Below are 17160 nucleotides of genomic sequence, written 5' to 3'. Positions count from 1 at the left end.
AAGCAAGTTCTGGAACACTTGGGCTATGAAGAAATATCTTATGGCCTCTACCGTGAAAATTATCCCTGGGGTAGCAGAGGTGCCAAGAATTAAATAAGAAGCTCTAACTAGGAAAGAAGGATGCTAAGAGGTTTATGCAGGGCAGCTAAAGACTCTACTTCTTTCCCAAGGCTGATTTAGTATTAATTGTATTTGCATTTATATTTCTTTTTATAGGAGATAACACTTTCATATGATGAAAAAAAATTCACATTATACAGAAGGAAATGTATTTATGTAGTGAAAAATAAGTTTACATTTCTGTCTCCCAGGCACCATTCCCAGAAGCAAACATTATACATTGGTCCAGGGAAATAGTTACGTTATACACTGCACTGCATTGTGGCCTTTTATTTAAAAATGTATCTGGCCCTCCATCTCTATTAATACATATGAATACGCCTCTGAAAAAATAGCTGAAGAGAATTCTACTGGATATACCATAGTATATCTAACTATCCAGTTATTGATCAGCCAGGCTTTTGTTCTTATAGTCAATAGGACATTTAATATTCTTGTATGTAGTTCTTTGGCTACATGGGTATTATATCTGTAGGATAAATTCCTATAAATAGAATTATTGAGTGAAATGGTATATGCATTTAAAATGGAAAGATATTGCCCACTTTCCTCTAAAGAGATAATCTTCAGTGTTGAAAAAATGTGCCTTTTTTCCATTCAAGGAATTATCAAACTTCTTTGTTTTCTCTGTCAGTCTGACAGATAAAATAGTATCTTGTTATAGTTTTAATTTGCACTGGTAATTGTGAATGAGATTGAATTTTATTTCCTTTATTTAAAATCCATTTTCTTTTGGGGCGTCTGGGTGGCTCAGTTGGTTAAGCGTCCGACTTGGTCTCAGGTCATGATCTCATGGTTCATGAATTCAAGCCCCACATCAGGCTTTGAGTGGACAGTGTGGAACCTGCTTGGGATTTCTCTCTCTCTCCCTCCTTCTTTGCCTCTCTCCCACTTGTTGCGCTCTGGAACTTTTAAACGCTTGGAGGAATAGCTTAAGAGGTTAATGTTTCAGAAGGGTAGCATAGGATAGTGAAGAGAGCACTGGATTTAGAGTAAGATGAATAAGGTTTTAGGTCTTAGCTTTACCTCAGACAAATCATTTAACCACTCTGATTCTCACCTATCCTATAGAGATGGTAAATAATATCTGTGTCACAGGACTATTGTCAGAATACAATAAGAATGGATATAAACAGGCATTATTAATTGTAAAGTCTGTACAAAGTATAAGGTTTTATATAAACTGTGTACACCTTTTCAAAAAGGATTTACGTAAACAAAGTTCACACCTCTTCAACTGCTCCTTTGAAAAGCTTCAGATTTCCATGAATTAACTGGTGATGATTTACAAAAGGTAAAATCAAATTATGTGAAGAAAGAAATTAACTCATTTAAAAATGTTTAATCTCAGGAAGAGGCAAATAACACATTCAGGAAGAAAATACACAAGGGAGTCTGGTATGTGGAAGCAATAGGAATTTATATCAACTAAGCACATGAACTCTAGATACCTCAGAAGTAATAGGAAATAAATAACCAAGTGACATCAATCTAATTATATGTAATATTGGTTGTGTACTTTATATTTTGTTTGGTTGTGTTTTTTTTTTCTGTCTTTTGGGGGGGCGGTTCTGAGTAGTAGATTTTATTATTTTTTCAATCCATTTTTAGCGAGAGAGCAAGCATGAGTGGGGGAGAGGAGGAGCAGAGGGAGGGAGAGAGAGAGAGAGAAAGAGAAAGAGAACCTCAAGCAGGCTCCACACTCAACACAGAGCCCAATGCAGGGCTCAATCCCACAACCCTGGGATCATGACCTGAGCCAAAATCAAGAGTCAGACACTCAATGGACTGAGTCACCAGGTGTCCCTGAGTAGTATACTTTAGAAAAAATAGAGGGGTACCTGGGTGGCTCAGTCAGTTAAGCATCCTACTTTGGCTCAGGTCATGATCTCACAGCTTGTGAGTTTGAGACCTTGGTCAGGCTCTGTGCTGACAGCTCAGAGCCTGGAGCCTGCTTCCGATTCTGTGTCTCCCTCTCTCTCTGACCCTCCCCCACTCATGCTCTGTCTCTCAAAAATAAACATTAGAAAAAAATAGATATTAATACACAAAATAGGAGGGGAGTAAAAAGCTTAAAATACTTAACACTCACATATCAGTGTGGTCGAATGCTAGGTATTCCTCTATTATTCCTTCAGAGAAGATTATACAGTCTTCCTCCTCTCTTTCCATAGAATACACACTAGGGGATTTGGCAATGGGAGATGCTTTGTGAGCATAAGAAGATGAAAAATGTAACTTCTTTCCCCTAATACCAAATCTGGGAGAGGAAAAAGCAATTATTAATTGTATATAACATAAACAGTTCCTACAGCAATTCAGTCATACGAGTTTCAGCTCAAAATCCCTTGCCCTGCTGACATCTCCCCAGACTATTCATAGTCTTAATACCTATTGTTTCTCAGAACAGAAAGAATAAACACTAGCCATAGACCTACTCTGCCTAGGTGTACTGTGCAGTATCAAATACTATTTGCTGTCTTTTCAGATGCAACAGCTAAGGCTATGAGATAAGTTTAAAAATATTTAAGAATAACCAGTCAGAATGGCTAGTATCAAAAAGACAAGAAATAACAAGCGTTGGCAAGGATATGGAGAAAAGGGAACCCTCATGCACTATTGGTGGGAATGTAAATTGGTGCAGCCACTATGGTTCCTCAAAAATTAAAAATAGAAATACTATATGACCCAGTAATTCCACCACTGAATTCCACCTGAAGAAAATAAAAACATTAATTTGAAAAGATACATGCACTCCTATGTTTATTGCAGCATTATTTACAGTAGCCAAGATATGAAAGCAACTTAAGTGTCCACAGATAGATTCATGGATAAAGAAGATGTGGTATGTATATACAATGGAGTATTACTCAGCCATGAAAAAGGTTGGAACTTGACATTTGCTACAACATGGATGGACATAGGGCATATAACGCTAAGTGAAATAAGACAGGAAAAGACAAATACCATATGATTTACCTTAAACATGGAATCTAAAAACCAAGAAAAAGGAATAAACAAAACAAAACAAAGAGATTCATAAATACAGAGGACAAACTGGTGATTGCTAAAGGGAATAGGGATTGGAGGATTGGCAAAATAGGTGAAGGGTATTAAGAGGTACAGACTGCCAGTTATAAAATAAATAAGTCGCAGGAATGAGAAGTATGGCATAGGGAATATAATCAATAATATTGTAATAACTTTGGTGGCAGATGGTAACTATACTTATTGTGGTAAGCATTTTGTAATTTATATAATTGCTGAATCACTATGATGTACACCTGATACCAGTATTTTATATTTAAGTCTCTTTCAATAAAAAAATTGATGAAAAATTAAGAATATTAATAATTACAACTTTCAGGTACCTCAGGAGATAATATGCTTATTTCAGTAACTCCATCACAGTTCAAAATGCATATGCCTTAAGGGCAGGGATCTTCTCTTATTTATATTTAAATTTCTCTTCCTACCCAGGTATTCAATGAATATATGATGACTCATTCAGTTCAGAATCTTTACTTTGGAGAAAACCAGTCAAATCTGAGCAGTACAGTTTTTTTAAATGGCTCTGTTTAATGAAATATTAAATATAACCAATGTATATTTTGTGATATTCTTTATACTTTTGTACCTTAAGTATTTTTTTTAATTTTTTTTTTAACATTTTTATTTATTTTTGAGACAGGGAGAGACAGAGCATGAACAGGGGAGGGTCAGAGAGAGGGAGACACAGAATCCGAAACAGGCTCCAGGCTCTGAGCTGTCAGCACGCGGGGCTTGAACTCACGGACTGTGAGATCATGACCTGAGCCGAAGTCGGCCGCTTAACTGACTGAGCCACCCAGGCGCCCCAACCTTAAGTATTTTTTAATGAAAAAAAGAAAAAGAATAAACCTGTGGCACTTTTCAGCAAGGCTAGTGGGAAAATCTGACTTGAACAAATTTTGGAAATATGTCCAAATATTTAAGAAGAATATTTAAAATATTTGGAAATATTTCCAAATTTCTCCCATTCCATAGGTTGCCTTTTAGTTTTGTTGATTTGTTTCCTTCACTGTGTGGAAACTTTCTATTTTGATGAAATAAAATAGTTTATTTTTGCTTTTGTTTTCCTTGCCTCGGGAGATATATCTAGAAAGAAGTTGCTACAGCCAATGTCAAAGAGGTTACTGCCTGTGTTCTCTAGGATTTTTATGGTTTCAGGTCTCACAGGTCTTTCATCCATTTTGAATGTATTTTTGTGTATGATGTAAGAGAGTGGAACAATCCTATTTTGGTTTGTTTTGCTGTTGTTTAAAGAGTTTGAGGTGTTCAAAAGAATTTAGCTATTTTAAATATACTAATTACCCATTTTAAGTTAATAAACTAATAGCAGTTTAACTTCTGTAAAGAAATTAAGTTGTAATTAATATTATATGTTTAAGAAAAATTACTTTTTCAGTATTTTTTCAAAAAATCTTTAAAGTGTGTTTCTCAAACTCCTAAATCTCCTGAAACCAGTCTATCTACACTTTATTTCAAGAAGGAAATGCCTGTATCTATAAATATATAGAGATAGAGATAGAGACATAGAGATAGAGACATAGACAGAGACAGAGATAGAGATAGAGATATATCTGAATAACAAAAGTATCCTTAAACCCTAGGGAATGACTTACTTTTTGAACAAAAAAATTGTATAATAAAATTCTCTATGCATAAAAACTGTGGTCAATCTTAACAGCATTTTCTGTGCTTTATTAAATACCATCAAGTAAAACATAAGTTTTTTAATCCCCTAGTATAACTGGCAGAATATAACACTTTGGATACATAAATACTTACATATTAGGAATACTTACATAGTAGAATCTCTTTCTTGAGAAAGTGTTGTCTCATGTGAAACTGAAACAACAGAAGGGGATCTAGGATACAGTCCATATCCTTCGCTTGGAGTGATTATCTGCCTACCCAGGATCCTTCAAAATGAACAACATAAAGAGACAATCAAGCACGTTCACCTGGCATACATACAAAATGTAGATATTCTTGGAACAAATATGATGGCTCTCTATAAAAGTCCAGTGCATACTTAGTACGCTACTGATTAAGAATGATTCTTAAGAGAAAAATGTGAATCCAGAATCTTATTACAGGTTATAGCTCTCTTCCACAGAATAGATATGGAAAAGATAAAGCTATAGCCTCACACTGCTGAAAAAATCCAAGGAAACTGAGCAAAAATTTGTAATTTTCCCTCCATCCTCTACAATAATCTTCATTAAATCTGCTAAAATGGATAAAAGCCAGGCCAAATTAGTGAAAACTATAAATTATATTCTTAAGAACATGATGCTATATAAATTTTAGGTATAAATTTTAAGTAGTAAGTATAGTAACTTACTATAGTTACTATACTTACTATATAAGTAAGGGAAGTAAGGGAAGTAAGTGAGGGAAGCTTCCTAACAGCTTATGTGTGCTTTTAAATCTGTGTAAGAATTTTCTTGTAGACAACAGTGTAAACAAATACATTTTCTGACCCTCTTGCTCCAAAGAAGAGATCTTTGGACAGCCACAATGCATAGATCTCAGCTACAGGTAAAGGAACTGTTTTTCTCAATTAGGACAACATAGTGGTAGTTATGAACACTCTAAGAAACTTCCATAAACTTCAGTTTTCTCTCAGTGCAGTCTTTATACCATATGGCCTTATTTACATTCATTAAAACCAAGTCCATAAAGATTTCAGAATACAAGCTTTTTTTTGGATATCTGCTTTTTAAAAAATATTTTTTAATTTTTTTTTTTATTTTAGAGAGACAGAGGACAGTGAGGAAGAGGGGCAGAGGGAGAAAATCTTAAGGAGACTCTATGCTCAGTGTGGAGCCTGACGTGGAGCTCAATCCCACAACCTGAGATCATGATCTGAGCCGAAATCAAGAATCAGACACAGCCAACTGAGCAATCCAGGCGCCCCTAGATATCTGCTTTTCAAATTTTAGTATTAGCCATGAATACAAGCCAGATCTAGGGCTTTAATACCTGAGGTGAGGAAAGCTGCATGTCCATTGTTGGCACTCTTCCTGTAGACTCTTAGTATGCACACTCAGCTTCTGCTCATACAAGAGCTCGTCAATGGCTGTGAACATTGCCTGGACCTTTTCAGTGGCATTTTGATCAAGCTCCTGGAAGAAAATATCACCCCTAAATATTTAGGTGAGCTTTTAAAGTCCTAAAGGTTGAAAGCAATCAAATTAAAAATTTAGTCCATTTCAAATACTGTTGAATTTCCATTAAAAAATTTAGTGAATTTTCATCTTATAATATTCAGATTTCCTTCCTATTCCTATGTAAAGAAAATTTATAGAAATACCTACTTTTTTAAAGTAACATTTTCTTCATTATAAAAATACTATGTTTATTGTAATCATTTTGAAAGATCCAGAAAAACATGAAGAATAAATTAAAATTACCAATAATTCTACCTAATATAATGATTGCTAATTTTATTTATTTTTTTTTTTTTTAAATTTTTTTTCTCAACGTTTATTTATTTTTGCGACAGAGAGAGACAGAGCATGAACGGGGGAGGGGCAGAGAGAGAGGGAGACACAGAATCGGAAACAGGCTCCAGGCTCTGAGCCATCAGCCCAGAGCCCGACGCGGGGCTCGAACTCACGGACCGCGAGATCGTGACCTGGCTGAAGTCGGACGCTTAACCGACTGCGCCACCCAGGCGCCCCCAATGATTGCTAATTTTAGTATAGTTGCTTGATTCCAGTATTTTTTTTAGAGCTGAAGATAGACAGTTAATCCTATACATGCGGCCTTAGGGATGCTGACCCTCCGCCCCCATGTGCCCCCTTTCCCCCCCCCCCCCCCCACACACAGTCAAAAATCCATATATAATATTTGGCTCTCCAAAAACCTAACTACTAATAGCTTACAACTGACCGGAAGCTTTAACAATAACCCATATTTTATATATGTATTGCATACTGTATTCTTACAATAAAGCTAAAGAAAAGGTTATTAAGAAAATCATGGTGGGGGCGCCTGGGTGGCTGTCAGTTGAGCGTCTGACTTCGGCTCAGGTCATAATCTCACAGCTCGTGAGTTCCACCCCCGCTTCGGCTCTGTGCTGACAGTTCAGAGCCTGGAACCTGCTTCGGATTATGTGTCTCCCTCTCTCTCTACCCCTAACCCACTCGCATTATGTCTCTGTCTCTCCCAAAAAATAAACATTTAAAAAAATTTTCTTTTTTTTAAAAAAAGAAAACAAAATCATGGTGTGCCTGGGTGGCTCAGTCAGTTAAGCGTCTGACTCCTGGTTTTGGCTCAGGTCATGATCTCGCAGTTTCGTGAGCTCAAGCCCCACATCAGGCTCTTCGCTGGCAGCCTAGAGCCTGCTTGGGATTCTCTCTCTCCCTCTCTGCCCCTTCCCCACTCGCGCTCTGTCTCTCTCAAAATAAATAAACTTAAAAAACAAAATAGGGGCGCCTGGGTGGCTCAGTCGGCTAAGGGTCCGAATTTGGCTCAGGTCATGATCTCTCAGTTCCTGAGTTCAAACTCCACATCGACTTCTCTCTTTCTCTCTCTCTCTCAAAAATAAATAAACATTAAAATTAAAAAAAAAAAATCCTAAGAGGGGAGCCTGGGTGGCTCAGTCAGTTAAGCGTCTGACTCTTGATTTTGGCTCAGGGTCTTTATCTCACTGTTCATGAGTTCAAACCCCACGTCCACCTCTGCACTGACGGTGTGGAGCCTGTTTGGGATTCTCTCTCTGCCTCTCTCTCCACCCCTCCTCTCTCTCTCAAAAATAAATAAATAAACATGAAAAAAACAGAAAATCATAAGAGAAAATACATTTACAGTCCTGTACTGTTTTGAAAAAAAGTCCACATATAAGTGGACCCACACAGTTCAAACTTGTGTTGGTGAAGGGCTAACTGCATATATATCATTTTGTAGTCTGTATTTTTATTTTACTTTTAATTTTTTTTAATGTGTATTATTTATTTTAGAGAGAGAGAGCACAAGCGGGGTTGGTTCAGAGAGAGCAGGAGACATAGAATCCAAAGCAGGCTCCAGGCTCTGAGCTGTCAGCACAGAGCCGACAAGGGGCTTGAACTCATGAACTGTGAGACCATGACCTGAGCTGAAGTCGGACACTCAGCCGATTGAGCCACCCAGGTGCCCCTGTAGTCTGTATTTTCCAGCTGAGAGTTTAGGTTATCTCCCTGCCCTCTGTAATCCTTTAGTAGCAGCAATAGAGATGGCTATAAAATATAAATCTGATCATGTTATTTGCCTCCTTGCTTTTCTACTTTATATTTATGCACCCTTTTTTATTCTGGTGGAAGAAAAAGTATAAGATAATAAATCTGTATTTTCACTCCACGAATGAAAATCAGTTTCTACCCAATTAAAAAAGACTTGCTAGATAGATATGAAGGCTAATTTTAAAGACTACTGACCTTTAAAAAATACAAAAAAAAAAAGTGTCAGCTTTTTAAAAGCAAAATAAGCTTCAGGAATAGCAAAGAATTGCAAATGGGCAAACTTATGGCAAAGCATAGGCAAGTCCAGAACAGAGGAGAGGCTTGCTTTTATAGGCAAAAGGAGGAAGCTAGAAGGGGCTGTTATGGCTTCTCATTGGATGAGTGTGGTGGTTTCTCACTGGTTAGGCTGTGGATGGGCAGGAAGAAAGTCTTCCTCCTGCTGGGGTATATATAAAGTAAGTTTCTTCCTGTTGGGGAATGCAAGCTATGGTTTCTTATGGAGGGATGGTAGTGTGTGACAGATTGCTCTTTAGGGCTTCCCAACTCCAGGTTTAATGATATTTCTTTTATTTATTTTCACAAGAGTCAACATAAGTAATATTTCTAAAAATTCTTTTACTGTTTTCAAGCTTCTGGGGGCTGAGGTGGGACTTTCCTAGTCTTTTTTTTTTTTAATTTTTTTTTTCAACGTTTATTTATTTTTTGGGACAGAGAGAGACAGAGCATGAATGGGGGAGGGGCAGAGAGAGAGAGAGACACAGAATCGGAAACAGGCTCCAGGCTCTGAGCCATCAGCCTAGAACCTGACGCGGGGCTCGAACTCACGGACCGCAAGATCATGACCTGGCTGAAGTCGGACGCTTAACCGACTGCGCCACCCAGGCGCCCCAGGGACTTTCCTAGTCTTAGTGAAATTTTTTATTTATTTTTTTCAGAAGCATCAAAGTTCTTTATTAGAGATGAGAATGGGATAATGTTGAGAAAGAAGTGACAAGCACAATCTCCTAGCAAGCTGACTGTCTTTTGTTTTGTTTTGTTTTTGCATTGCAAGCATTTTTTTAAAATTTAATTCCAGTATAGTTAACATACAGTGCTATATTAGTTTTAGATGTACAATACAGCGATTCAACAATTCCATACATCACCCTGTGCTCATTATGACAAGTGCAGTCCTTGATCTGTATTACCACATTACCGATTTCACCTACCCCCCACCCACCTCCCCTCTGGTAACCATCAGTTTGTTCTCAATAGTTAAGAGCCTGTTTCTTGGGGCACCTGGGTGGCTCAGTTGGTTAAGCCTCCAACTTCAGCTCAGGTCATGATCTCATAGTTCATGAGTTTGAGCCCCACGTTGGGCTCTGCACTGACAGATTCTCTGTCTCCCTCTCTCTCTGCCCCTCCCCCACTCACATGCTCACGTGTGCTCTCTCTCAAAAATAAACATTTTTTTAAAAGAGGCTATTTCTTGGCAAATTTTTTTCTATTAAATATTTATCTGCTTAAATGCTATTATGTCAACTCTTCTTGTTGTTAGTATTTGCCTATTATAACTTTTCCCATCCCTTAATATCTGGGTGTCATTCTGTTTTTGAAATGTTTATTTAAATAGCATGTAGCTAGAATTTTAAAATCCAATTTCAGAGTCTCTGTCTTTTCTTAATAGGTAAATTGTATCCACTTATACTTATTATAATGTGCAATATTTGGACTTATAGCTACCATTTGTTTTGTGTTTGTATTTAACCTTTTTCTTGTGTTTTTTATTTTCTTTTCCTTCTGTTACATTTTTTCTTGTTTCCTCTATTAATTTGGAAGTTATTCATTAGTTTATATTCTACTAGTAGTTAAAATTTTAGCATCCATACTTCATTTTTTTATTTTTTAAAATTTTTATTAATTTATTTTCAAGTTATTTAACATACAGTATAGTCTTGGCTTCAGAAGTAGAACCCAGTGATTCATCTCTTATATATGACACCCATTGCTCATCCTGAAAAGTGCCCTCCTTAATGCCCATCACCCATTTAACCCAACCCTCCAACCCCTCTCCAGCAACCCTCAGTTTGTCCTCTGTATTTAAGACTCTCTATGCTTTGCCTTCCTCTCTGTTTTTATCTTATTTATCCTTCCTTTCCCCTATTTTCATCTGTTGAGTTTCTCAAATTCCATATATGAGTGAAATCATATGATATCTTTTTCTGACTGACTTACTTCGTTTAGCATAATATCCTCCAGTTTCACCCACATTGTTGCAAATGGCAAGATTTCATTCTTTTTCATTGTCCAGCATTACGCCATTGTGTATACATACTATATCTTCTTTATCCATTCATCCATCAATGGACACTTGGGCTCTTTCCATACTTTGGCTATTGTTGATAGCACTGCTATAAACATTGGGGTGCATGTGCCCCTTCGATTCAGCATTTTTGTATCCTTTGGTTAAATTCCTAGTAGTGCAATTGCTGGGTCATTAGGTAATTCTATTTTTAATTTTTTGAGGAACCCCCATACTGTTTTCCAGAGTGCCTACACCACTTTGCATTCCCACCAGCAGAGCAAAAGAGTTCCTCTTTCTCCACTACCTTGCCAACATCTGTTGTTGCCTGAGTTGTTAATTTTAGCCATTCTGACAGGTGTGAGGTGGTATCTCGTTGTGGTTTTGATTTGTAATTCCCTGACGACGAGTGATGTTGAACATCTGTTCATGTGTCTGTCTGCCGTCTGGATATCTTCTTTGGAGAAGTGTCTATTCATGTCTTCTGCCCATTTCTTCACTGGATTATTTGGTTTTGGGGTGTTGAGTTCGGTAAGTTCTTTATGTATTTGGGATACTAACCCTTTATCTGATATGTCATTTGCAAATATATTCTCCCATTTGCAAATATATTTGCAAATATATTCTATTGGTTGCCTTTTAGTTTTGTTAATTGTCTCCCTTGCTGTGTAGAAGCTTTTTATCTTGAGGAGGTCCAAATAATTCATTTTTGCTTTTATTTCCCTTGCCTCTGGAGACATGTCAAGTATGAAGTTGTTGTGGCCTAGGTCAGAGAGGTTGCTGCCTGTTTTCTCCTGTAGGATTTTGATGGTTTTCTGTCTCAAATTTAGGTCTTTTACCCATTTTGAGTTTATTTTTGTGTATGGTGTAAAAAAGTGGTCCAGGTTCATTCTTCTGCATGTTGCTATCCAGTTCTCCCAGCACCATTTGCTAAAGAGACTGTCTTTTTCCCATTGGATACTCTTTACTGCTTTGTCAAAGATTAGTTGGCCATATATTTGTGGGTCCATTTCTGGGTTCTCTATTCTGTTCCATTGATCTATGTGTCTGTTTTTGTGTCAGTACCATACTGTCTTGATGATTACAAGTTTGTAATACAGGTTAAAGTCCAGAATTGTGATACCTCCAGCTTTGGTTTTCTTTTTCAACATTACTTTGGCTATTCAGGTTCTTTTGTGGTACCATACAAATTTTAGAATTGTTTGTTCTAGCTCTGTGAAGAATGCTGTGTTATTTTGATAAGGTTTGCATTGAATGTGTAGATTGCTTTCAGTAGTATCAATATTTTAACAATATTTGTTCTTCCAATCCATGAGCATGGAATGTTTTTCCATTTCTTTGTGTCTTTTTCAATTTGTTTCATAAGCTTTCTATAGTTTTCAGTGTACAGATATTTTACCTCTTTGGTTAGGTTTATTCCTAAGTATCTTATGGTTTTTGGTGTAAATGGGATCAATTCCTTGATATCTCTTTCTGTTGCTTCATTATTGGTGTATAGAAATGCAACCAATTTCTGTACATTGATTTTATATCCTGCGGCTTTACTGAATTCATGTATCAGCTCTAGCAGTTTTTTGGTGGAGTCTTTTGGGTCTTCCATGTAGAATATCATGTCATCTGCAAAGAGTGAAAGCTTGACTTCTTCTTTGCCAGTTTGGGTGCATTTAATTTTGTTTTGTTGTCTGATTGCTGAGGCTAGGGCTTCCAACACTATGTTGAACAACAGTGGTGAGAATGGACATCTCTGTCATGTTCCTGATCTTAGGGAGAAAGCTCTCAGTTTTTCCCCATTGTAGATTATATTACCTATGGGCCTTTCATATATGGCTTTTATGATGTTAAGATATGTTTCTTCCATTCCGACTTTCTTGAGGGTTTTTATCAAGAAAGGATGCTGTACTTTGTCCAATGCTTTTTTTGCATCTATTGACAATATCATATGGTTCTTATCCTTTCCTCTATTAATGTGGTGTATCACATTGATTGATTTGTGAATACTAAAACAGCCCTGCAGCCCAGGAATGAATCCCACTTGATCATGGTGAATAATGCTTTTAATGTATTGTTGACTTCGATTTGCTAGTATCTTATTGAGAATTTTTGCATCTAGGTTCATCAGGTATATTGGCCTGTAATTCTCCTTTTTAGTGGAGTCTTTGTCTGGTTTTGGAATCAAGGTAATGCTGGCTTCATAGAATGAGTTTGGAAGCTTTCCTTCCATTTCTATTTTTGGAACATTTTGAGAAGAACAGGTATTAACTCTGCTTTAAATTTTTGGTAGAATTCCAGGGCTCTTATTTGTTGGGAGACTTTTGATAACTGAGATTTCTTTGCTGGTTATAGGTTTATTCAAATTTTCTATTTCTTCCCGGGGCGCCTGGGTGGCGCAGTCGGTTAAGCGTCCGACTTCAGCCAGGTCACGATCTTGCGGTCTGTGAGTTCGAGCCCCGCGTCAGGCTCTGGGCTGATGGCTCGGAGCCTGGAGCCTGTTTCCGATTCTGTGTCTCCCTCTCTCTCTGCCCCTCCCCCGTTCATGCTCTGCCTCTCTCTGTCCCAAAAATAAATAAACGTTGAAAAAAAAAATTCAAATTTTCTATTTCTTCCCATTTGAGTTTTGGTAGTGTGTGAGTGTCTAGGAATTTGTCCATTTCTTCCAGATTGTCTAGTATGTTGGCATATAATTTTTCATAGTATTCTCTTAGAATTGTTTGTATGTCTCTGGTATTGGTTGTGATCTCTCCTCTTTCATTTGTGACTTTATTTGGGTCCTCTCTTTTTTCTTTTTGAGTAGTCTGGCTAGGGGCTTATCAGTTTGTTTATTCTTTCAAAAAATCAGCTCTTAGTTTCATTGATCTGTTCTACTGTTCTATATCATTTATTTCTGCTCTAATCTTTATTTCCCTTCTTCTGGCTTTGGGCTATATTTGCTGCTCCTTTTCTAGCTCCTTTAGGTGTAAGATTAGGTTGTATATTTGGGGCCTTTCTTACTTCTTGAGATAGGCCCGAATTGCAGTGTATCTTCCTCTTAGGACTGCCTTTGCTGCATCCCAAATGATTGGACGATCATATTTCATTTTCATTTGCTTCCATATATTTTTAAATTTCTTATTTAATTTCCTGGTTGACCCATTGGTTCTTTGGTGGGATATTGTTTAACCTCAATGTATTTGGGGTTTTCCAAATTTTTACTTGTGGTTGATTTCAAGTTTCATAGCATTGTGATCTGAAAATATGCATGGTATGATCTCAATCTTTTTGTACGTGTTGAGGGCTATTTTGTGACCAGTATGTGATCTATTTTGGATAATGTTCCATGTGCACTCAAGAAGAATATGTATTCTGCTGCTGTAGGATGAAACGTTCTGAATATATGTGTTCAGTTTATCTGGTCCAATGTGTCATTCAGAGCCATTGTTTCCTTGATTGATTTTCTGCCTAGGTTATCTGTCCATTGTTGTAAGTGGAGTATTAAAGTCCCCTATAATTATGGCATTATTATCCAAAAGTTTGCTTATATTTATGATTAATTGATTTATATATTTGAGTTCTTCCACATTGGAGGCATAAATATTTACAATTGTTAGCTCTTCTTGATGGATAGACCCCTTAATTATGATATAATGCCCTTCTTCATCTCTTGGTACAGTCTTTGTTTTAAAATGTAGTTTGTCTGATGTAAGTATGGCTAGTCCAGCTTTCTTTTGACATCGTTAGCATGATAGATGGTTCTCCATCCCCTCACTTACAATGTGCAGGTGTCTTCTGGTTTAAAATGAGTCTCTTGGGGGCGCCTGGGTGGCTCAGTCGGTTAAGCGGCTGACTTCAGCTCAGGTCATGATCTTGCAGTCTGTGAGTTCAAGACCCGCGTCGGGCTCTGTGCTGACAGCTCAGAGCCTGGAGCCTGCTTCAGATTCTGTGTCTCCCTCTCTCTGACCCTCCCCTGTTCATGCTCTGTCTCTCCCTGTCTCAAAAATAAATAAACGTTAAAAAAATTTTTTTTTAAATGAGTCTCTTGTAGGCAGAATATAGATGGATCTTATTTTTGATCCCTTCTGATACTCTATGTCTTTTGATTGGGGCATTTAGTCCATTTACATTCAGAGTGATTATTGAAATGTATGAATTTAATGCCATGGTGTTATCTGTAGATTCCATGTTTGTTGTGATGTCTTTGGTCCTTTGTAGTCTTTGCTGCTTTCCACTCACAGAGTACCCCTAGAATCTCTTGCAGGGCTGGTTTAATGGTCATGAACTCCTTTGGTTTTTGTTTGTCTGGGAAAGTCTTTATCTCTCCTATTCTGAAGACAGCCTTGCTGGATAAAAGATTCTTGGCTGCATAGTTTTCCTGTTCAGCACATTGAATATTTCCTGCCACTCGCTTCTGGCCTGCCAAGTTTCAGTGGATAGGTCTGCTACTAACCTTATGTGCCTATGCCCGTAACTTAAGGCCCATTTGTCCCTAGCTGCTTTCAGAATTCTCTTTATGTTTGTGTTTTGCCAGTTTCACTATGATATGTCATGGTATTGACCTGTTTTTATTGATTTTGAAGGAGTTCTCTGTGCCTCTCAGATTTGGATGCCTGTTTCCTTCCCCAGATTAGAGAAGTTCTCAGCTATAATTTATTCATATAAAACTTCTTCCCCTTTCTCTCTCTTCTTCTGGAACTCCTATGATACGGATATTGTTTTGTTTCATGGAATCAGTTCTCTAATTCTCCCCTCATGATCTGGTAATTTCCTTTCCTTCTTTTTTTCAGCTTCATTATTTTCCGATTTTATCTTCTATTTCACCTATTCTCTCCTCTGCTTCTTCCATCCTCACTGTCACTGTATCTAGTTTATTTTGCATGTCAGTTGTAGCATTTTTGAATTCATCAGGACGAGTTCCTAGGTCTGTGATCTCTGTACAAAGAGATTCTCTAGTGTCTTCTATGCTTTTTTCAAGCCCAGTTATTAGTCTTATGACTGTTATTCTAAATTCTTGTTCAGATATATTGTTTATAACTGTTTTGAGCAATTCTCTGGCTGTGATTTCTTCCTGAATTTTCTTTTCGGGAGAATTCCTCTGTTTTCTCATTTTGGCTAGTTTCTGCTTTTTGTGGGTTTTAATAGTTTGTTATTACTGCACCTGTGAGTACCTCTATATTAAAAATGGGTCATACACTGTCCAGGGTTGGCACTTTAGGAATTGTTTTTGGTATACATTATATGCACTCTGTTGTGTTTTGGCTGCTCTATCCCACTGGTCAGTCCTCTGCAAAGCTCCTCCTTACTTTTAGTGGTGGAGTGTTTGGACCTTCAGCCAAGGTGTGCTTTGATTTGTTTGTTGAAGTAACCCTGGAAAAAAGGGAAAGGAGTGGGGAGGAAACCTGATCCCATAAAAAGAAAAAAAATGAAAGGGGAGAAATGAAGACCAAACAGGGAATCAAAAAACTATCAGGCTAAATTCAGAGAAAGAGAAAGGAAAATAAAGAAGAAGAGAAATAGAAACGGTGTAAAATGAATAGAATAAAAATGCCTAATTGAACAAATATATGTATATATATAAATGACCAAAAACAAATCAGAAACTATGAGCCTGATTCCAAAAGAAGAGGGTAGGAAGAGGAAAGGAAAGGAAAGGAAAGGAAAGGAAAGGAAAGGAAAGGAAAGGAAAGGAAAGGAAGGGAAGGGAGGGAGGGGTGAGGAGGGGAGGAAAAGAATTAAAAAAAAGTCATCTGTTGGTGCCTGGGACTGGTGGCTGTACTGGTCTAGAGGAGAGGCCGCCTGCATTGGCTCAGAGTCATCCTTGCTCCAGTAGATAAGCAGTTGCCAAGCACACAGGGGAGCAGTTTGGGTAAATGGGTCCCACCTCCAATGGGGGCAGCTGTGCTGCTCTCTGAAGTCCTGCCATGTTGCTGTTGGGGAGAAAAAATGGCAATACCCAATCTCTCCTCCTTTCCCTCCCTGAACAGGGTTTTCTGTCAGGCAGCCCTCACCCAATAGCACAGGTGGTCAGCTTGCCCTGCTCCACAGTTCTCTCAAGGCTTCTAGCTGCTCAGCTAGATTCAAAACCCAATGTCTTAAAGGACCCCGCATCCTGTGGAACCTGTTCTGGAGTAGTGCCACTCCACTCTACAGATTAAAGGCCTCTGGCTGGCACCTGCAGGGTCTTTTGTCTTTGGGGAGGCAATAAACCCTCTTCCCAAAGTACTCCAGGAAGGGAACTGTTCTCTCCCAGTGCACCCCTGAGATTGCTACAGTGCTGGGGCCCGACTGCCTTCTCCCCAGTAGCGTGCACCATAGCTTTGCTCTGGAGACAGTCACGCACATTTGAAACCTTCACATTTCAGCTCCTAAGGCTTTTTGCAAAATACAAACTGGCAATCTCCCCATGTCTCGTTCTCCAGTCCATGGTCTGGAGAGGTTATTCTCATGTGCTAACTTGATACTTTTTGAAGACCTGTCTCTTTTTGTCTCTGCACTGAAAGGGTTCCCTCCCCTCCATGC

General features: G+C 37.9%; 1 protein-coding gene across 1 annotated transcript in view; it reads right to left on the bottom strand.

The window, feature by feature from the left end:
- FAM149B1 (family with sequence similarity 149 member B1) overlaps positions 1-17160 on the bottom strand; it is an 86903-nt gene that overhangs the window by 47685 nt on the left and 22058 nt on the right. The window contains exons 4-6 of the mRNA XM_047072949.1: positions 6151-6293; positions 4968-5084; positions 2213-2380 (exon numbers count right to left, since the gene is read on the bottom strand). Coding sequence (XP_046928905.1) covers positions 2213-2380; positions 4968-5084; positions 6151-6293 — 428 coding nt within the window. The remainder of the gene's footprint in view (positions 1-2212; positions 2381-4967; positions 5085-6150; positions 6294-17160) is intronic.

The sequence above is a fragment of the Lynx rufus genome, unplaced genomic scaffold (genome assembly GCF_022079265.1).
Source record: "Lynx rufus isolate CCGP_SWC_20201006 ecotype Redwood Valley unplaced genomic scaffold, mLynRuf1.p SCAF_11, whole genome shotgun sequence".
Taxonomy (NCBI): Eukaryota; Metazoa; Chordata; class Mammalia; order Carnivora; family Felidae; genus Lynx; species Lynx rufus.
The sequence above is the reverse complement of the archived record's forward strand: the minus strand, read 5'-3'. Positions and strand labels throughout refer to the sequence as shown.